General features: G+C 31.5%; 1 protein-coding gene across 1 annotated transcript in view; it reads left to right on the top strand.

The window, feature by feature from the left end:
- Positions 1-645: 645 nt before the first annotated feature.
- Positions 646-24,391, top strand: part of Nep2 (M13 family metallopeptidase neprilysin 2) — a 265,069-nt gene continuing 241,323 nt past the window's right edge. Inside the window, exon 1 of the mRNA XM_072545632.1 lies at positions 646-906. Within this exon, the coding sequence (XP_072401733.1) occupies positions 875-906 (32 nt within the window). The 5' untranslated portion in view covers positions 646-874. The remainder of the gene's footprint in view (positions 907-24,391) is intronic.

Genomic DNA, 24,391 nt, shown 5'->3' with positions numbered 1-24,391 from the left:
CAAATCTGAAATGAAACACGTGGTTTGGGGGACATATTAAAATTTGAGATATTATGAAATAAAGTAATTAATTCATATTTACGTATATTTGTTTATATATGAACTTTTATTATATTACTTATTACTGGGATCTTTAATAAATATATTTGAATTATTTACTTGTAAGTGATATTAAAATTAGCATTTGTATAATTAATTGTATTAGCATTGTCTAATTTCGAGTGCGAATATCTCGAAAACCTGTTGCTTTATATATTTCTCAAAAACACATAATTTACATAAAAAATATAGAACAATTTAAAACTGCATTTAGTGGCCTAACATTTGAAAGAAAAAATGGGGTTGCTATCCATTACCTTAAGTCATAAAAATGTATATCAAATTTAAGAAAATTATATCGAGTAAAAAAAGTATGGCCAATATGTTTTTAATTTTCAATACCCTGCATTTTGAAAATAATTAACATTTTACCTAAGCTTTTTTTGTTGAAACGTTTTAGTCTGAAGGAGAAGTTATTTTATGTCCCTAGTAAAGGGTTAAAGAAAACTATTTCATAATACAACAGCCACTCGTTGCTCCCCAATGAGTTACTCTAGCTCTTGGAGGGGATCTCCCAAAGTATTATATAGCCCGATGATGTGCCACTAGCGATTCTGACCGTTTCAACATTGGAGCGAAATTCTGTGCTGCACTCTTCCTTCCTCATTCAAACCTCGTGGTTGTTACGAACGTATAGAACACGTAAATTTACTTTTCGGCGAAATAAATATCTATTCAATCGGTATGAACGATTAAAAACCTTGCGGAGAGTGGTATTTTAGTGTTTTGTGTGAATTTTTTCCCTTTTATTATAGTGTAGTGGTTTTGCTACAATATGACTTCAGGAGTCAAACAAACGGTCATAAAGTAAGTTTTTTTTAATAATAAATAACTTACAAACTTGTTAGGTATTTAAATCAGACTATAATTTTTCTTATAAAAACAAAATTTTATGTATTCCAGTATTTCCATATACAAAAATGTAAAGTTCTAATAAATATGCATTACCATAAATAACATGTTTTAATTAAATTTATAGTTTAGGTAGGTTCAAAAACCGCTAATAAAATTTTAATAGTTTTAAAAATATTTTTTTATACATTTTTTTATTTTTAGACTGATTTTTAAGCAAAATATTAGTTTTTTTTTTAATTTATGTAGCGGCTGTAATAGATATTGAATTTGAAAAATTATAATTATTGTGAATAAAGTAGAATTCGTAGAGAAAGGAAGGCTTGGTTCAGGGAACCAAAAAGATAATTAGAAAAGGATAAAGGAACAGGAGAAAGGGCAAGTTGCAACTAGAATAAGATGAAGAATATATGGAGAACTTAGAAAGTTAAAGCCATATTCGGTAATTATATCTTTTAACAGTACATTTTTTTATATACGAATATATAAAATGGAAAGTAGGTACACATACACTAATAGAAAACTTAATCCAGTCTTAAACCAGTTGTTTCATTTTTTTGGATTTTATTTCGTTTAAAGATATAAAATTATCATAAAAAACTTGGGTATTTGTATTGGTAATGACAAAGACATTTAAAAGTAAAGGACAGTGTAGTCGTAGTTATTTGCCGTACACATTATCACTAATAACGTTTGTATTCGAATAGATATTCATGTAAATTGACTCTGCTGTTATCATTGACTTTTTTACTATATTTACGTATTGGTTGTTTATTAAACAGCCTATGATCTGATTTTGCCTAAGTAAATGATGTTATCCAGAAAGGCTGTCTATTACGGTTTTAGTATGATGTCCCCATATTTAGCTCCTCTTTTATACCTTTATTTATACATGGGAATCATAATCATAGACAAAAACTAAAAAACTTTGCCGATATACAGCTTTTAAGAAATAAATTTACTTAATGCACGAACATAACTAATTATATCAGGATCTTTCTGCTATTAGTTCCTCAGCATTTACTTTATCAACTTGTTAATTTCCTGTGTTACCTCTTATTCTACATAGTGAAACCATAACCTAAATTAATTGGTTTCAGCAGCTCGGACAGTATACTGTTTGTTGTTTTTTTTTGTAATGTCTGCTCATCGCTGTGGAGATCGCGTTGACGCTAACTCTGAGGGCTCCCTTGGACCAATAACCGCTCCATTCTGTGATCGCTTCGATGAATATAACCAACATACTTTAAAACCCAGAGTAAAATCTATTAGGAAGACGTTGATTGGATTTAATTTCATCTAGAATCAAGTCATTCGTCAACATTTTAAAAGCGTCTATTTGATTCTTTGACCATCTAGGTCTCGCATGCATAGTAAAATATGGAAAAGTGGAAATATTGGAAAAGTAGTTAAAAAGAGTCTCTTCTTGTGTGTCACAGTAATGTGACGATCACGTCAGACTCCGTTTAGTTAAGTTATTGCAACTCTTACAAGCTGTATTCGTGTTCAAATATCAGGTTGGCAACGTCAGTTAGTGATTTGTTTTTTAGAAAAGGCTAGAAATGTAGTGTAGTGTCGTGTAGCAAGTTAGATATCTTAATACCGCCTAGATTTAGTTCTCTCTCCGAAGTATCCGAAACCGTTCCTTATTTCTTATAAATCCTTTTCAATATTTTACTGCATTCTTCTATATGCAAGTGGTTGCCTCACTATTAACATACGTATAAGTTTTTCTATTCAGAGACAAGTGTTTTGAAGTTTGTGTTTCACCATTTGCTGTGGTAGATAGTTACTAAATCTACACATAATAATTAGCTAAAATTGATGTCCAATTTAGGTGTTCGGTCGAATAGAAATTACTGATTTTTATTTGTGTAAATATGCTATTTATTGTCTCTTTAATGATGGAAATTCCAAAATCCCGCAATACCGATGGAAATTCCAAGATCCCAGCATAACGTTTATTTCTTGCGTATATATTTTTTACTTATGTTAGATATCACTGATCGTTTGAGATTTTTTAACAACTGTAATGTGAGTCTCTTTTTTGTATACGACATAATCGAACACTATTTAAGAAAGTTGTTTTAAAATTAATATATTTTACTTAGTTGTTAAATGAACATTTTTATAAAAGAGAAAGACTATTTAAACTGTTAGAATAATAAGACTTGAGCATTAAATTTATTATTTTTTGTGACATGTTTTATCAATAATTGTTCCATGAGTTCAAACCATAAGAATAATTAAGTAATATTTTGATTTAACTTTATTAATTTCATATTTAATTAACATGTTACTATAAAATACATAGAGAATGCTGGCATTATTACACTAATACTATTTCCTGACTTTTTTTAGATTCTTAATTTTTGCATACTAGTTCATTTTGTTTGTTTTACGATTTGTTTGTTTCATGAGTTATTTTAAATGTTTATAAGCTGTAAATTACAGTACTTTTGTAAACATCTTTAAAGATTTAACATAATTTTTTAATCATTACGTGATTTAATTTGATAAAACAAGCCTTTCTCTTCAATTTGGTGCTTTCAGAATTTATGTAGACCTAATAGCTTACGCATAATAAAGTTGTAGATAAAAGCTTTCTAGGATAAACAATTTAAATTTTGTAATTATTGTTAAGTGAAACTTCTTGAAATTTTTATAGCTGAATACATGTGGTATTGTCCCTATTATACGCGAAATTAAAGCTTTTTGTGCATTTTTAGAAAATTAATAACAACAATAATTTTCAAGAAAAAAAAAACTACTTTTCAAGCTTTTTATGCAATAACTAAACAAGGCATTAACAAAAAGACATTACAAACACTTAATCTAAAGAATATTCGTCGCTATTTCAGTACAGTTGTGTCACTTTTCCATATAATTTTCCGGTCTTCATCTTTATTATTTAAAATGAAATAGGGATCTTACATTGTTTATATATTGTTTATAAATAAAAAACGACGTTTATCTTTTGCATGTTTTGTTTATTACATATTGTTACCACCAAATTTATTAAAAGCAGTTGTTAGATACCTGTATCAAAGAGTGTCACGAAAAAGGCTTTTTATTTGCTAATTTCTCTGGTCTATGTTATCATACGTTGAGTTACGTGAGTTTGCATTTTTCAAATTTAATATTGGAATATTGTTTCGTTTATGTAAATCTTTAATTCTTTAAATTACCATATATCTAGAACAAGCCTTACTCGTATTTTGGCGACAACAAACATGTAAAGTAGGTAAATTTATAATTTCCAATGTTAGGCTAATTTCAATAAATGGTAATTACCTAAAATATTTAAGTTGATGTTGTAGTAGGTGTTAATTTATCAAGGTTTATGATACACCACTAAAAGTTGAATCGCTAAAAAGCCATACAAAATAGACTAAAGGATATAAATAGTTATTGAAACAAGTAAAAATTCAACGTAATCAACACCCATAACTAAATATTTAAATTAATGAACCCTTAAAAGTTAGAAAGAAAAAAAGACAACATTATACATTACCGCTAGATAATGTATAATGTAATTATAAAGAAGTGCAATACTGGGTCCTTCTTATTTCTGCATATTGCTGTATCTCGTTATATCTTTACAACAATAATGTCAATATTTTCATTGATTTCCTGGTGATGTAAACCATACGAATTTACTCTTCAAAACTGTTATTGATGTTGATTGTCTTTCGTTTATTCACATAGATAAATAATAATATAATATTAGGTTTATTAATTTCTCTCCCTATCCCTCAGTAAGTAGTCAGTAATAGATCTTACTGTATCTGTTCGTTTGGGTTTTTTAAAGAAAGAATGTAACACGTACAAATATGAATATTATTCCTTATTTATTTGTTAGCTAAACATTCTTCTTACTCTATCTATCTATTACTGGATATTGTCGATCACTGATGCAATTTTTGACTCTTATCCGATATTTGAATCAACAAATAATCATCATAATATAACCATCTATAACTTTCAATAGAACAAAGAACAATTTAATTGTACTTTGTAGATAAAGTTAATTAATAGTGGATTTAAGTAAATTTTTTTTATAAGTTTAATATATTTCTTTTATATTAAATGTCCCTACGTTAGTTGTATAACTTAATAAGTACAGTAGATATTGATAATTATAATGACATTTTACATCACATGCAAATGGACCAGTGAATCTTTACGCTGTTTTACAAGAAATCGGTATAATGGAATTTATCTGACCACTGACCCAGAAATTTTAAAAACGGTAAACATTATGTTTTCGTTAAACAAACAGTAATAAAAAGTATAAAAAATTTCCTCTCAGATTGTAAATTTAGCTCTTTATGGGAATCACCTGTTTTAATGACGTATCTTTATAATTTATATCATCTTAATTCTTATAAAGTGCCCGTTTCGCGTCAAATCAAAATAATAAAAAAATGGGAGGTGGTTTTTAAAATTTAAGCAATATCTTATGCAATATTCAATCCATAACGGTAAATTATTTTTTGCTTGTTGCTTTTAGCCTTAAAACGGAACATAAATATTTAAAACTATCGTTAACTCGTCCATAAAACCTTCTTCCAAACCTATCTCTTTTAGTAAATTTATCGGGATCTCTTTTTAATTGTTTTGTAATAGGATAAAACCCCCTATTCTGTTATTCCAACAACTAAGAGAGAAATGCCAAAAAGCAGGACTAAAAATAAATTTTAATAAAACAAGATATTTCAGTATCTATGAAGAGAGAACAGACATACTTTTAGACGAAAACGCAAACAGTATTCCGTCCGTGCGTGACTGACGCGACATCTACCGCCTTCATCTGGCAATTTTGGACCTCCCAATTTGAGGTTAACCATATGTTAAGTAGATACGAAATTGACAAGTATTAATATTTAGTTTTTCAATTATATTTTTTCAGTTTATGTACAAAATAAATTTAGTATTAAAAACTGGGTTTCTAAAAATTCATTAACTTTATTTTTTCAACCCCAAACGGAAAAGAAAGGGAAAAATCTAGTACTGGCAAATTAAGTTTTTGCATTAAAAATTATGATATAAAAGCTAAAGTCATCTGGCAGGCTGCAGTTAGCTTGAAGCCTTATGAAATATCATTTAAGGTAAATTATTTAAATTTTTCCTATTTCAATTGTATAAAAATGAAATTATGTGATATTTACTTTTTCATATTAATAGGACGAATCCATCTTTTTCTTTTGTCTAATTTATATGTAATCTTTGGAAACCTATAAAAGCTACACTTACTATTTTTGCTATTATTAGCACAATTAAATAGGCAACATGTATTTGCACCCATTTTTGATAAAATTTACGCGTAAAAAGATCCAAAAGGTCCAATTTTGTCATATTTCGCCGCTACGCACGCTGGCATTGTTTCAAGGTACCCTTACCATGGTCACGCACGGAGCGAATAGACATTATATGGTCTATAATAAGATGTCAAAACTATATTTATCTTAGAGCAAACATTAGTAAAGATGGAACTGAAAAGCAGGAAATTAAAGAAATAATAAACCAAGGAAAAAAATCTCAAGTAAATTAAATAATTAAATTTTATGTTTTTATGAGTTTAAGGCACAATTATTGGTTGTGATTGTGATGAAAATCACATTTTTAATTAACTAATATTTGACGTTTCGTTCTCAAAACATATTTTCTGTACAAATTATGTAAAAATGTGTATGACCAAAGATTTTGTTATTGGTTCTGTCATTTCAAAGTTGTCATGCTTGACCTAGATCTTGTAGGCCAACAGCCCATAATGGCTACAACACATTTTGAGGGTGGTGTTTTTAGTCTAGGAATATCAAATTCTGACTGGTTTGGTGTGTTTCATGTTATATGTTTATGTAAAAAATTATATTTGTTGTAGTTGTATAACGTAAATTGAGCAAAAAAATTGATTTACTTGTATGTTTATTGTGTATTGCATATCTGTTGTGTGTTAGATTGTAGACGATGTGTTTGACCTGCTATTACTCGACTTTTGTTGGTATATTCTTGTTGTTGACTTCTTTTGGTATTGGCAATCAAAGCCGGCTACATCTGCGGATGGGTTTCCTATACATTTTTCTTCGTCGTTATCGATTTTTCTCTTTTTGATGTCCATTTCGTTCATGATTATTAATGCATCTTTCCATTGTGGTCTGTGATCGTTGTCTCAGGAATATTTGCATATCTGGGATTTCTCAAAGTCTCTGTTCTTGATATATGTTTCACTGACATGAAACTCGTTTATCCTGACATTAAGCGGTCTTGCTGTTTTTCCCACGTAGAAATTGTTGCATTTACAGGCTTGCATTCGCAGAGCATGAAACATACATCAAGAACAGACTTCGAATATAATATAACATAATCATGAAAGAAACAGAAATAAAAAAGAGAAAAATCAAAGAAACAACCCTCATTCTAATTAAAGAAAAAAATTTTTGCAAACCCATCAGCAGAATGTAGCCGGCCTTGGTTGCCAATACTAAAAGAAAGGTTATTGTTATACGATAACAATAGCCGCGTAATAGGAGGTCAAACACATCGTGTACAGAGCACATATGCAACACATAATACACACCTAAATAAATCTTTTTTTTTGCTCAATTTGCTTTACACACATAATTTTGTTTACAAAACATATAATATGTAACTCACAAAAACAGTTAGAATTTATATATTCATAGGGTAAAAATACCGCCCTCAAAATGTGTTGTAGTCACTATGGGCTGTTGGCCTACAAGATCTAGGTCAAGCATGTTAACTTTAAAATGACATAACCAATAACAAAATCTTTGGGTATAAACATTTTTACGTAATTTGTACAAAAACCTTTTTGAGAACGATTTCCGGAGTGGAAATCGAAACATCAAATATAAGTTAATCAAAAATGTGATTTTCATCATAATCACAACCAGTAATTGTGGCTTAATCCCATAAAAACATAATATTTAACTTAACCATAGCACAAGAAAGTAGTTTCAGCTAGATTGAATAAGAAAGTGGAAGCATGGCGGAGATCATGTTCAATATCACAACAAAAAAAAATTAAAAACGAATAAACAAAGAAATTATTGGAACCGAAAAGACAATCGTGAAAGATGTTGAACAACAACAATTAATATGGTATATAGACATGTAGTCCAAATAAATGAGTTGCGACTTCCAAAAGCAGTCAAGAGGAGGAAACGTGAAAGACCTAGACCAAGCTGAGGAACTAACATCAAGAAGGCAATAAGCAAAATATATAGATTTATAATTTATCGTCGGTCAGATGGCTAAGCGGGACAGTCGACTCCCATTTCACTTCATTGTTGAAGTGCTCTAGTGGTTGTGCGTTCGAACCCCGGCTAGATACAGAAAAATAAAACGCAGCAGTTTAAAGTTTTAAAATGAATCTGCGGCTAGACTAGAATGGTGGTGTCTAATCGGCCTACGGTGGAGCAGTACGGCAAGAGATAAGGGCTTGCGTCTCGGATGGCGTGACGCCTAATATAGCGGTATATATATATATATATATATATATATATATATATATATATATATATATATATTATATGTATATATATATATATTATATATATATATTATATATATATATATATATATATATATATATATATATATATTATACATATAAATATATATATATATATATATATATATATATATATATATATATATAAACATTCAAGCAAAAAAGTTTGGGTATACAGTTTACTTATCGCTATCGACATTCACTTCATCTTCCCGCGTTAGAGGTCGCTAAAAGTATACTGTGGTAATTATATCTTATAATTGCCATATCTGCCGGTGTGTTTGGATTTAGTTTTAGTCTTCTTACAAGTTTCTTCTCTGATGACGGGTAGTCCCAGAATCACGTGTAAGGGAATGGCAAGAGACTCGAATTAAATTCAAACGCAACCGTCTACATATATTTATATATTTGTTTTCTAAAACATAAATTTCCTGATCTTTGGTCCCAGGCAGTAATAATTCCCATCATCAAGCCAAATAAATCTAAAGATAAGCCCACTTCTTACCGCCCCATCTCGCTTACCTGTAGTATGTGTAAAATCTTGGCTCTCATTTTAAACCTTCGTCTAGTATGGCACTTGGAAAATAATAATCTGCTTTTCCCTTATCAAAGTGGCTTTCCATGAGGTAGATCGACGTCAGATAACCATGTTACTTTACAAACCTTAATTAATGAAGCTTTTGCAAACAACTAAAAACTGATTGCAATTTTTTTTATATAAGCCAAGCTTTTGAGAGAACTTGGAGACACTGCATTTTGAAAAATCTAAGCGATAACAGGATTCAAGGTAACATACTAGCAGGTGTAAACAATTTTTTTAAATAATCGATCAATAGAAATTAGGATAAATCGCCTTAAAAGCTCAATAAGAACATTAGATAATGGAATCCCTCAATGTTCCATAATAAGTCCAACATTATTCTTACTTGCTATCAATAGTGTTATTCATGAAATTAGAGCGCCTATTAAAGCCAGTATTTATGCAGGTGACATCGTCTTTTATACTAAATCAAACAATATAGAATCGACAATTAATATTTTACAAATTTTTTTAACTCGAATTGAAAATTGGACGTTAAAAACTGGGTTTAACTTCGCTACAGAAAAATACATCACATAGTTTTTAATAAAAACAGATCTCGGTATTCAACTTACCTAACTTTATTAACTTATCATTAAAACAATAAGAAGAACTTAATTTTTTAGGTTTAACTTTTATCACAACCTTAACCTTAACTTGCATATCAACAATCTACAACATTCCTGTCTCTAGGTTAAATATACTCAAAATTCTGTCTAATAAAGTTTTGGGCGCAGATACTAAAATATTAATAAACTTATATAAATCACTTGTTAGGAGTAAACTAGATTACGGTTGCATTTGTTATAACGCTCAAGCAAAACTACCAAAAGCAAAAAAGCTTAACAGTATTCAATCTACAGCTTTGAGATTGGCACTTACTGCATTTAGAACTAGTCCCACTAGTAGTTTACAAGTTCTAGCTAAAGAGCTACCTCTAAACTTAAGGCGACAACAATTATCCCTAAACTACATTGCCAAAATTTCAATTCAAAAACAACATCCTCTTTTCTCTCAAATTTTCCACCCTGGCATCCTCTCTTTTAAAAAGACAACAAACTATATTCCTTCAATAGAAAGAATAAAAGTCACAAATTTTAACATGGATCAACTTAGTCTATTTCTGTATACAAATGCAATCTCTTCTCCATGTACAACCCGCCTATTGACCATTGACCTAACACTAAGAAAGTATCCCAAATCATATACAAACTTCTCGATAATTAAACATCTTTTTTCAGAAATCATACCCCGCTATCCCAACTACTTACAAATCTTTACCGACGCCTCTAAAACCCAGAAGGGCATGCTGCTGCTTACTATTCTGATTAAGGAAACTCCTACAGCATACACTTAAAATTGTAGTATACTCACAGGCGAGACCACAGCTATATTAAAATCCTTAACTTTTTCAAAACGAGTAACACAATGAAGTGCGTCATCATTACAGATCCACTTAATGCGTTATTGAAATCAAAGCAAATCTATACAACAAATTTTATTATACAAGCAATAAAAAATAAATTAGAAATACTTCATTCCATGGGAAAGGACACAGCTTTCATTTGGGTACCATCGCACACTGGAATCTGGGGAAATGAAAAAGCAGATCAACTAGCAACTACAAGTCGTATCAACTTAGAAGATACTACAAAAATTACAAAATATCCTTATAGTGACATGAAACATCTGATTAAAGTTCATTGCAATAACATTTGGCAAAATTCAACAACCAAATTAAACCCAATATGCTCAAAGGTGTTGTTAATGTTGAATAGTATATTAGAAAATAACACAACATTGTCAATTGTATAAAAAATAATAACTTTTTATTCAAACATGATAAACTTTCGTTAAATTCAGAGTTGCATAAAATATTAGCTGCCTTACAGTGGTACTTTTTAACCAAATTTCGTTTTGAACGAGACCCTTGACCACCAGATAGAGATGAAGTCGCTGAAATCTCCCGAGGAGATTTTTCAACAATTAAAATTTTTTCGGAAGCAATGAGGGGAGCTGGACATACACTGAACTGATTTCCTGCAAATGACTGTGATAATGTACCCATTTTTTTCCCGATTTTGTAATACATGCTATCTTCAACTATCACAACAACGCCTAGCATATTTCTTGGATCAGCTCGTTATTTATTAATATTGGGGACTGGTAATCTAACGGTATTACCAATTTTTGCAGTCGATAATACCTTATTGGAATTTGGTTTCATTTTTTTTGCATTCTCAAGCAAACAATTTTTTGGCTGAAATATATTTTCGATAATAGATTTCTTTCCGCAGAATATTAGGCACCTTAAATAATTTTTATAATTTTCGTTAATTTCAGCACAACAATCTGTATGAACAAACATGTTGCACGAGATACATACGCAACCGTTCGAACATTCAGACTCACATACACCACAAAAAATTAGGCTGTTATTTGGTATACGATTCTCAGTTAATGGTTCGTTAAATACATTTGAGTCTTTAAACGTTTCTTCAACTTCTGGGTTAACTGGAAGAAGAAGACTCACAGAATAACAGAAATTGTTGTTCTTGTTTGGTACTTTATATGTTTCATCGATTTCTGTCGTTAATGGGGGAATAATATGTACAGATGACTTGGAATTATTGGTTTCGTTTGGTACTTCATATGTTTTAGCGACTTCTGTGATAATTGGAGGAATAATGTTTACAGAAAAGCTAAATTTGTTGTTTTCATTTGGTATGTTTGTACCTGCAATTAATAATAAAACGAATAATAAATAACAATTATTTACTACCTACAGCTTTAAAATATACCTGTATTTCTCTTATCACTGTTATAAAACTCCGATGAACTTGTTCTAACAACTTTTATTATTGCTACCATATGCACTATTTACTTGATCTAATAAATGTTGAAGATCTTCTGTATCCATTTTATTAATACAGTCTTTTGAAAAGGGAGAATCCGACAGACCAACTTTATTTTCGACCCAAACATTGCTTGTATGGAGACTGTTTTATTCCTTCATGAAAGGTTTTGTTTTTCATTAATGGAATAAATTTATTGAGAGCCTTTAGATGTTTTAATTGTTTGCATCCACGTCATTAGCATATCCTGAATGTCACAATTAGCCCTTTCGACGCCTCCTTGCGACTGACTATGCCGAGGCTACCCATGAACAATTTTTAAATCCGGCCACACATTTTCCAGTTTATTTATTACTATGTTCGTGAGAACTCACGGCCATTATCCGATTGATGTAGTGAAAGTTCTCCAAAAATGTAAAAAAATTCTATCACATGTGTAGCTACTTCATCTGCCTTCTTTGGAGTTAAACATCTTAATTGCACGAATTTTGTAAGGTGATCCTGATATACAAAGATGAAACTGAATAGTCCATTAGCTTCGGATTGCATGTCGATCGTATCAATGTCACTTCTTGTGTTATATTTTTGTATTTATCATTTAAAAAATTTAACATTCTTGTTCCTCCTTCATGGCCAATACTTGAATGTGCTTCATACAGAATATCAAATAATTTCTCTTTTTTAGGGTAATCTAAAAATTTTTCCTTGCCTTCTTGCAAAAGAACAATAACCTTGAAATCATTTCCCACGTTCACTACATCGTATTTGGCCAAAAGTCGATATGATAACGCTGTTTTCTTAGCTTGTCGTTTTGTTTCTTTCACTTGATCACAAATGAAATCATTTTTCACGAGATAAATAAGCATTGTTTTTATCCATGTGGAAATAAGTTTATTAAGATTCTCGTAAAACCAGTCTTATTCATTGGACATATTTATTATATCCTTAAATTTTCACTTATTAATAACAATATTTCCTGCACAAATCCCACTTGATTAAGAAATAAAAATATGTGGACATTAACAAGATACTTGTGTTAATGTCGAGATTAGAAGATTGATGACTGAAGGCTAAAGATCGTTCTATCTTCTGATATTAACCAACTAGACTGGTGAATCCCGATATGAACTGGGATTATTATATTTATATGGAGGTATAATAGTTAAGATTTTTAAAATTAAGAGAGGTGTCAACTAAGATCTCGTGGAAAAGCGGTTTTGATTGTCTATGCAGGTTGGGATTTTTGAAATTTTTTGTTTGTCGCATTAACAGCATTACCTACTAAACTTAATAATATGTGTGTGTATTGAGTAATTGCCTTGGTATCATGTAAAGTCAGCTTTATTGCATTTGCAAAGTCACCGCGATACATCGAGTGAATACAATTTTTAAATTTGTACCATTTGAAGGTATAGGCTCTGGAAATGTAGCTAATACCCTTCAAGGACAATTCTAAAATTAGACATGTTTTACTTTAAAACTTACCGTACCATTGGATTGGATGCTGAAGATGCTTTCTATCAACTCTTTATTTGATTTACAGTCAAATATATACAAATTATAGACACAGTTTTTAGTGATGCTGATAAATAATAATGTATACCATACTTTTATGTACCTGGATGTAAACATCCAGGTACATAAAAGCATGATATACATGCTAATGTAATATTTTCACAATAAATTATACATCTATCATTGCATGCACATTATTTGCCTTTATTACTGCGTGCATCGTTTATCCTAACATTAAAATCATTTACTGATAAATTTGAAATGACCGTAAAACCTTTCTACTGTAAAAGCTATAAATCAATAATAACAATAGAAATTAAGAACAAAGTACCGATAAAAAAGTAATTTAACCGAAAGTATTGTCGTATGTTCTTATCTATTTTAAACCCATGTTTTATATATCTTTTATCGTAATCGTTTATTTAAATGTTATGTTGATAGTTTATTTCTTTTTTACGATAATTTATTTTTGAGATTAGTATTTTAAATCGTTTTCAAAAATAAACGAAAAAGTAATACATTTTATAGTCTAGGTACTCGCCGCTACAAAGTGTCCATTGGAAATGATTATAATATCTCATTTAGTTGTATTCGTTACAGAAATTACACAATATTTTAGGAGCCAAGCTGAGAAGATCCTAATTTTCTTTCTTACATATATATTATAACGTAAGCTTAAGAGTATTTGTTATCACATTTGTTTAAGTATCTATCGGTTCTACCTCAATCGCTGTACATTACCAATACTCACTAATTCGTGATCCTTTTCGTTATTATCTCTAGCAAGTTATTTAATATTTTTTTTTTGTTTTTGACTGGTTTTACAATTTTTGTGTATGTGTATGTGTATTTTGTATTTCTATTATCATTCCTGGATTTTCCTGATATTTTGAGAACGTACCTTAACTTATTTTTATTTGCAGTATTTGTTTCTGTTATGATAAATAGCATTGAAAGGTAGTACGATAGAGCAAAGTTTATTTTTTTTAGTTAGTATATCTTTTAAAAACATTCTTTAAAGATGATACTATTATTAATTGTATTTCACATATCTCTATCTCTCTCCAGTTTCATCCCTCTTTGGGATGCGTTTCTTGGCCAGAAGTATAAGATTGTTGAGTGGCCGGGTCAGCGCATCTTCTTTCTTGTTTATTCTCTGGATAAACTGTATAATAGTTCCTTCCATTATATCCTATTTCTTGCTCTGTCTTTAATTTTCTCCCATCTTAGTTCAATTTTTTCATGTTCTCTTGTTAGAATTTTTAGAATTATTTTTCAGGTGTTGTCTGGTTTTCCTCTCTTTCTTTTTCCTTCTGGTTGATATTTAAGTGCTTTTCTGGTTATGTTGCTTTTATCTTTACTCAACTTTACTTTACTTGACTGTAGTAGATTATGTTAGTTTTCTTTGTTCTTTGCCATAGTTTTGCATTAGTTATTCTGTATGGCCAGTATATTTTCAGAATTTTTCTTAAAGATTTTTTTACAAAATTTTGCATTTTTTTAGTTGTAGATTCGTCCTGTTTTCATGTTTCTGCTCCGTAAGTAGTATAGTTTTATTTTCTTTGGCTTTATTGGAAGCACAACGTGTCAACTTTTCCATTTTTGTTATATGACTTCGGTTTTCAGTTAGTAGGCAGATGTCATCCGCAAATTCAAGATCTTCTAGCTATTTTAATAGTCAGTTGCTTTTCCCAATCTATCATAATAAGGAATAGGGTAGGAGATAGTACACAACACTGTTTGACTCCTTTTTCTATGGCTATTTCTTCTGTTATTTTACCTGAGTTTTCCAGTGTGGTTTTATATTCTTCGTAGAAGAGTTTATTAATGTGTATGATAATCAGTGTACCCCATAGAATATAAGTTTTTTAGACATCAGTGCCCTACTTACACGGTCGAAGTCCTTTTTAATGTCGATAAAACTCACATTAATATCTGTATTCCTTTCATTTGTTTGTTCCAAGATAATTCTAAGGGGGCAGAAGTAATTCACATATAATACAACGTTAAATAATAATCTTAAATAATTATTAATATTCTTTAAATTTTTTTTAGTATAATCAATAATGAAGAAGTACAGTTTTATTTTCTACGTCATTTTACTTTTGTACGCGTAGTTTCTAATTTTGTAAATACTAATTTATAATTAAAAAGCAATTACTTAAGTAAAAAATTCTTTTGTATTTTCTTATCTATTTGAACGCGTGTCTGACGATATTTGTTTTTCAGGTTCTTTATGAACATGACATTTATTTTCTACAGTAAATTACTGCATATTAGTTCAGTAGTATATCGATTTGTTAATTTAAATTTAATGGTAAATATGTATATGGTAAGGATACGGTGATGAACAAAATAAAATTCCCAAAGGTGCTTCTTAGAATAAGAAGCACCTTTGGAAGCACCTATAAAATTGTAAAAGGCTCTTTGTATATGCCACACATGATTAATTGACTTGGTAATCACCGCCGATGAATATTATTTATCTCAAATTAGCTGAACAGATTCAAAAAAGTATTTTATTCGTGCAGTAACCAAAGTTAAATTACTAATAAAAAATTTTTTTTCAACAAAAATATGCATTAATAAATTCTTCTGTTTCTTCTTCTTTTTATGTAGACACGACTCTGTCTGTTTTTCATGTTTGTCAATGTGCCTACAGTAAGTTGCTGTTCCATCGTTTTCGTGGTCTTTCTACTGATCGTCTTTCTATTGGGGAACCGTCTCTTGCTGTCTTTACTACTCTATTTGTTGTCATTCGGATTATATAATCGTTTCATTCTACTCTTCTATTTCTTACCCAGTCCTTGATGTTCTCAACCTTGCATCTACGTCGTATATCTGTACTTCTAGCTCTGTCCCATAGTGTTTTACCATCAATTTTCTGAAAGTGTTGAAAGTGCTTTCATCTCTGCTATTTCTAACATTTTTTTACATTTTTGTGTCAGATTGTGTTTCTGCCTATTCACTTGATCTTCCACTTCTGTTTCGAGCTTTCCTTAGATAGATAATGTGATGCCTAGATATTTAAACTATATCACTTGTTCTATTATCTGACCTTCTAGCTCCAGTTTTCATCTTAGTAAATTTGCTGTTATAACCATGCATTTTGTCTTTTTTTGGGGAAATTGACATGTTAAATTTTCTGGCGGTTATATTAAATTGGTGCAGCTGTTGTAAATTATTTTAAGTTATTTTTCTCCCATTTGGTATTCTTTTTTGGTTCTTAGATTTTTTATTATTTCATCCATAATCAGGTTGAACAATAGAGAACTCAGGGAATCTCCCGGTTTTATTTCAACGGCAGCTTCAGTAGGGTCAGTTAGTTCTTCTACTTTTACTTTTATTGTGTTGTTTTGGTAGGTAGATATTTTCTATCGTTCTGATTATTGCTAAAGGTATCTTTCTTGCATATAATAAGTGAATAACGTCATTTAATTTGACCTACTCAAATGCCTTTTTAAGGTCCATGAAACATATATATGCCGGTTTGCTGTATTCTAATGATCTCTCTTGCACTTGCCTCATTATAAATATAGCGTCGGTGCATGATCTTTCCGACCTAAAAACTTGTTGTTCTTCCTCTGTAATTTTCCAGGTTTGATTTGTCTCCCTTTTTAGGAGAGGTATTGGAATGCGTGATCTTCATTCTTGAGGAATTCTGTTTTGTTCTATTATTTTTTAGATTAATTTTAGTAGTTGTTTGGTCAGATCTTGTCCTCCGTTCTTTAGGAGTTCGTTTGGTGTTCTATCCTCTCCTTGTGATTTTCTCTTTTTTAATTTCCTTAGTGCTTCCTTTACTTCTCCTGAATATTTATGTCTTCGTTTGCCATCAACTCTGGTGTTAATAGTTCATTATCGTCACCTTTAGTAAATAGGAATCGAAAGTACTTTGCACATGTTTCCTTCTGAAATCGTTTAGTTTCGTTTTTATTAGTTCGTTTCTTTCTTTTTTTTTGTCCTCTGACCATTCTTAATATTTCTTTCTATGTTTTGTAGGTCATGTTCCATCTGTTTAGAGAAGCTCTGCCAGTATTCCCTTTTTATTTGTCTAACTAAACTATTTGTTTAATTTTTGATTCGTTTATTGTGGTTTTATGCCTGTTGTGTTTGTTGTGTTCTGTATTGTAAAAAGGCTTTCTTCTTTTCTTCACATTTTGCCTTCACTTCCTCTCTAAACCATAAGGTTTTCTTTTTTAAAATGGTATTGTTTGTTACGTTCCTCTCTCCAAGTGATTCTGTTGCTGCGTTAATTATGTTATTTTTGAGTTTTTCCAGCTTTTCTCGATGTTATCGTTCTATAATATTTTATTTCCAGAAATCTTCTCTAATATTCTTTTGATAAATAAATTGTATAGCATTAATTAGTGTCAAACTTTTACAAATTAACACATGAAACTATCTTCCTTTTTTTTTAAATACCTCTATATCCTAAGTAATTTAAACTTGCAGAGATCATATGTCATTTCATCTTACGCAAGTTTAAGTGTAAGAATTAGATTTTGATTTAACTTTTGCTATCTATGAGAATAATGAAATTATACCAAAATTGTTTTTTCAAAATTTCTAAGACACAGGTTCTTAATTTTACGTTATTCGCGAAAGTCGATCTGTGATACTGCTTTAGAATTTTTAGAATATTACTGTAATTTTTACAATCAAAACATAGGGTCAATGTTTGTACGGTTTATTACAATTTGTTGTGAAATAAAACCAAACAAAAGTATTAGCTACCAAATATTGATATTCTGGACAATAAACTATTGGTTTTCAGAGGTCTTCTTGGTCGGCGACACAATTATTACAATATGTCTTTATCTTCTTCTGAAATGGGAAAAAATAAGTTTTCTTCACTTCCAGGCGCTTATCACTAGACTCTAGTTCCATTTACATTTCTTCAATAAACGGACATCTGAATTTTGCTGTAATGTCTTTGTAATTATGTAAAAAGCATATGCAATATTGGTAGATACTCAGGAAGGCAGTTTTCGGGATCGGTTGCTTGAAGACATGCCTGATAGATGCAACTGATATTTTAGGTGATGGTAAAAATTCCGGAGGTATTTCCCGCTTTTTGTTTTTCAATGTCCCTGTATAGGATAAACCTTTTTTGCATAACTGATAAAGCGATTGTGGATAATTGATATTGACCAATAATCAGCAATTATGTGTTTATTATTTTTTTCGATGGGTTTAATTAACCGAAAAACTGCCAGTGTTGGTTTCTGAAATTTCTTTTTTTCGTGGGGTATTTTTTTCCATCGCTACGTGTAGATATAACCGTTGTAGAGATAAAAGTTTCAAGCAACCGTCTAACATAGTAATTAAAGGCCATTTTTGCGATTATCGATAAAACGGTTGAATAAAAAAGATATTGCTGCTGCTCTGCCCTCATAAGACCGTTCGACTATTGTGGAAATATCAAAACCTTATGTATGTAAATAATTTCTCAAATCTTTTGGAAGATATTGCTGCTCTGAATATATGACGACCTGTATAGGGATTTGAGAATAATGATAATATATTTTAACCGAAATATAGATGTTAAATCAATTGACAATTATCATCATCATCCAGCCTCAAGAGTCCACTGCTGAACATAGGCCTCTTCCTCATGTTTCCAACCCCGTCTATCTTGCGCCGCTCTCATCCAGTTTTTATTGAGTCTTCTTAAATCGTCAGTCCAACTTGTAGGTGGTCAACCGACGCTTCTCTTGTCTTCCCTTGGCCTCCATTCCAATAACCTCTTTGTCCATCGCCCATCTGTCATTCTGGCTATGTGTCCTGCCCATCTCCATTTTAGTCTGGCTATCTTCTCGATGATGTCAGTCACTCCGGTTCTTCTCCTGATGTCTTCGTTGGTTATTCTGTCTCGCAGAGTTATTCCTAACATGGACCGCTCCATTCTTCTCTGCGTGACTCTCAGTTTGGTAGCTGCTGCTTTTGTTAAGGTAAGTGTTTCTGCTCCGTACGTCAAGACTGGGAGGACGCACTGATCTCTTTAGGCATGTGGGCAGCTTACTTTTAAAAGATTCTCTCAGTTTTCCAAATGCTGCCCACCCAAGGCCGATTCTTCTCTTCAGTTCATGAGTCTGGTTATCCCTGCCAATCATAATTTCATGTCCCAGGTATTTATATCTATCTACGAGTTCTATTTCTTTTTAACCAATACTGATGTTCTGGTTGGGTACCAAATTGGTCATGATTTTTGTTTTCGAGATATTTATATTTAAACCTACACTTTCTGTAGCCACAACGAGTTCCTGTACCATCTCTCTTGCCATACCTAGATCTTCAGCTATTATAAGTATATCATCGGCGAAACGTAAGTTGTTTAGATATTCTCCATCTACTTTTATTCCCTTTGTCATCCAATCCAAATTCTTAAAAGCATGTTCTAGCACCGTATTAAAAAGTTTAGGTGACATTTATACTGCTTCCCAAAAAAGCCAATGCAAATGAGTGCAAAGAACATCGCACCATAGCCTTAATGAGTCGTCTCTTGAAATTGCTTTTAAAAGTAATTCACACTAGAATACATTCAATAGAAACAGACCTTAGACAGATTGCTTGAGGCGTGGAAAACAACAAAATAAATAAAATGTAGTTAGTACTGAGATTTTATGAGAAGTTTATTTATTCGCCACTAAAAGCTTTAGATTAAAATCTTTTAGGTCGTTAACCTTTTTATAGCTTTCGCTTCTCATTTTCTAGTATTCTTCAGAACTAGTAAAACAAATTTTTTGGAAAGCTTAATTGCTATTACATAACTAAATGTCTCTAGTTTTAAAATATCTTAATTTATCATTAATGACGCACAGAAAGTACCTATAATATAATAGTCTCCCGTTTTATACCGCTGTCGCGGCTTTGGGAGTATAGCAGGGTAGTCTGCTATATCTAGGGCCTACGGTATACAAGGAAGGTAACATGGCCAGTGCTACGCTTCAACCGTCTATTATTACCCCTGGTTTTACCCAAGGTACTCATTTTTATTCAGGCTGAGTCGACCTGGGGCCTATAGACATTTTTAAAATGTCTAGATGTTCGTGCCGGCGGTGGGATTCGAACCCCGGACCACCTGCTTGCGAGGCAAACATCCTACCGCTTGCGCTACGCCGGCCCTACAGAAAGTACCTGCCTTGTGAAAAAATATCTTAAAAAGACTGCAGGACTTATAAACACGAAATTGTTTGGTTAAGCTAAAATAAATAATTTTGAAGTTCAAAAAGCGCATCAGATTGCTTTATTTAAAGTGATAGATGTTTCTGTTTTGGTATGTTAGATCTTTGAATTAATCTTTTGGTGGTGCTTTAATTGTGGACAAGATTTATGGAGCCTAGAGAATATACACTGAAGGAGCCGTGCCAGGTTTCAAACGGACAATGACTTCTCAGTAGAAACGATTTCTCGTTGTTTTTGCCTCACTTCGTTATACATAAAAATGACAAATAAAATGGTGAACTAGATTTTTCCTAATTGAACCAGTAATATTGTTTGACTATTCTTTTCTGTGTTGATTTTCAGTTTGTTTTCTTTTAATTCTTCTTTTCCATTTCTTAGTAACTAATAAACATTTCTATCATCACAATTTCTTTCTTTGCTGTGTCAGATATCAGAAGTGCTTGTACTGTTTTCATATGGTAATTATTAAATTATGATTAGGTTTGAATTCTTACAACCCACAACTAATACAGGCATTTAAATATAAAATGATTAATTTAGATTATAAGATTATCTTCCTATAATCATACTCATGCATAATTCAACGATGTTAATGCACTATACATGTTTTCTTTTAATAAAAATTAACATGAAGTGTCTTTAAAGCAAACAAGTTTGTTTATGTAAAATGAAATATAACCTTTGTTATGTACATCAAGAAATAACATTAATAATATTATACAAGTAGCAAAAACCTTACAATAATTATGATCTTAATGTTTTCTGCATATCAACTGTGTTTTGGATAGGAAATTGGTTGAACCATGTAGTAGCTTTCACTATATTCCATTTTTTTAATAGTTGATAAATTATATCAATACGTGATAAAAATTATTTATTAAAAAATCACAGTTGTTTCAACAAGAGGAGAAAATTATGTGTTGTATAAAATAGTTGATCAGTAACAATCTTAAGAATAGAAAATTACACTATACGATCTTTATACTATAATTTTATTATTAAATTAAAGTATTTTTGTAGTGTGTAAACATTTATTTCCTAGCTGAGCGCTTTCGGCGTACAAGGCGATATTCAGAGCTATGGTCAAGCATTTAAAAGTATTACTACTAGGAGAGATCTATTTTTGGTAGAAACATAGAGAAATTTTACGTTAAGCATTTTTATGTTAAAACATTCCATTCAAAAAACACAAAAAAGTCCGGATACAGGACTACACAAAAAACACATTAAAAATTTAGTTATGGTACGTGTGTCAGAACCCGACCATTTGGAGTTAAAGCATCTTCTTCTTCAACTCCAACAAATGGTCGGGTTGTGACACAGAATATTTTAACATAGAAATAGCTTAAAGGACAATTTCTGTATTTTTCTATCAAATGAGATCTCTCAGAGTAGTGAAAAAAAAAAATAGTCCTAAGGGATTTAACTAAACACCTACACACTTCCTACACCCAGTCTAGAATTTTTGTACCCTGAAGAAGTCTATACGGGTCTTTTGTTTGGTGTGTCCTAAATATACCAGCGTCTCCTTTTGGTTTGTTGTTTTAAAGTTTCTAGTTCCTTACCATAGAGTCTTAAGTTAAGGTCACCATTGTAAATGCTTATTTTATTTAGGAATTCTCTTACTGGTGCATACCTTGTCAACATTACTGTTACTAGTCTCAGTTTCTGTTACTGGTTTTCAATGAAGATGTTTGTTTGAAGATTCTCTCCCAAGATCGCTCATGACTCTTTCTGATTCAGTCCTCTACAGCCCTACGAACTACAGCGCCTTTGGTATTCCAAGAGTTACAGCCGGTTTGTTTGACTCGTTCGATCATCTTTTTGTAAGTTAATCTGCGTTTTCGTTGCCTACGATGCCCCGATGTACCGATACCCAGACAAGCTCAACCTTGTTCAGGTCTCCCAGTTCATTCAGTTCTTTCATGCAGTCTCACACCAACCTAGACGTCACTTAATGACACGCCAGTGCCTTCAGTGCCGCTTGACTGTCAGACAATATCTGGATCTGCTGTTTTTATATATAATTAATGTTTATGTTTACTTAAGTTACATACAAATCAAAATAAAGATGTCTCTTCTTCCTTCTTTATTCTAGGTGAATCGCCTGTTTAAAGTTCCACCACCTGCATCAAGGTTTATATTGTATTTCCAAGTTTTTGTTGTTTCTAGTTTAGTTTCTGCAGTATATGTCATTCTTATACCGGCTTTCTATATTCTCGAGTAGCCTTAATGCCAATGTTTTTATTACGCTATATTGTTTTTTTTTAGATTGTCAGCTATTTTTTTTGCTCTCATTATTTGTTCTCTTACTTCTGCTTTAACGTCATCATAGCCTGATGGTTTTTGTCTAAGCATTTAAGCTTCTAGTTTTCTGGATAATTGATCCATTTACTCGAGTTTATATCTTACATGTATCTTTGATGTTGTTTTAGCGGCTGATATTGCCATATCAAACGATTTCGCTGTGAGGTTAAATTGATGTAGGAGTCGTTGTTGGCAGGGATAATCAGACTGAAGAGAAGAATCGGTCTTGGGTGGTCAGCATATGGAAAACTAAGAGAAACTTTTAAAAGTGAGCTGCCCACATGCCTGAAGAGAAAACTATTTGATCAATTCCTCCTCCTAGTGTTTACATACGGAGCAGAAACACTTATTTGAACAAAAGCTTCGACTACCAAACTCAGAGTTACACAGAAGAATGGAGCGATGCATGTTGGGAATAACTCTGCGAGACAAAATATAAAACGAAGAGGTCAGGAGAAGTACCAAGGTGACTTACGTCACTTTTGCTCCGGTGACTTACGTCACCTTGGTGAGAAGAGTAAGAAAAAATAAAAACTAGATGAGAGTGGCGCAGGATAGACAGGGTTGGAAATACGAGGAGGAGGCCTTTGTTCATCAGTGAACTTTTGAGGCTGGATGGTGAGGAGTCGTTGTAGGTCGTCTTCATTTTTGGCAACCAATGCCATGTCATCTGAATAGTACGAGATTTGAATCTTCTTATCTACTATTCTATATCCTCTTAATTTGCGCAGTTTCTTTATTATCTCATTCATAATAATGTTAAAGAGCAACGGACTCAGTGCCATTTATAGCTGGTATCTACTGAACAAGAAAAGTAGAGGCAGACCACAAACCAGATGGACTACTGACATCAAGAGAATGGCTGGTCATGAATGGATGAACAAAAGAACTAATAGAATTAACAAATTAATGGACACACTTAAGGAAGGCTTACATCCGACGATGGGTAGAATAGCTGTTGGTGATGATTATTGGATTGGTGAGTTCTCCGTTTATTTTGGCTTGAATTTGATTCTTTTTACATATTTTTCGTAGTGTTGATTAGATTTAGTTTATACAAATACCTTTACTAGACCAACGAAACATATATAGGCAGGCTTGTTATAATCTATTTTTCTGTTTGTCTTATGACAAAAAGAGCGTGTTTGAAAGACCTGCCTAATCTGAATCCTTGTTGTTAATCCTCTAGAGATATATGGCAATTAATCTTGTTTATTGTAATCTTTGTCGAAAGTATTAATGTTGTGCTAACTAAGTTTATTCCTCTATTATTCGAGGGAAGCTGCTTATCTCCCTACGTTTACATTATTTACGCTACACAAAAAACTTCTCTAAAAGTCGCTACAGGAATGGCAACTTACAGAAGAAGGCCTGTGTTAAGCCTTCCATTTTATACTAAATACTGAGTAAAAAAGGTGCATACAACTGACAAAATACAACAATCGTTTATTTTACTTTTCA

The sequence above is a fragment of the Diabrotica undecimpunctata genome, chromosome 1, assembly GCF_040954645.1.
Source record: "Diabrotica undecimpunctata isolate CICGRU chromosome 1, icDiaUnde3, whole genome shotgun sequence".
In the NCBI taxonomy this organism is placed as follows: domain Eukaryota; kingdom Metazoa; phylum Arthropoda; class Insecta; order Coleoptera; family Chrysomelidae; genus Diabrotica; species Diabrotica undecimpunctata.
This window is presented reverse-complemented; position numbering and strand designations above follow the sequence as displayed.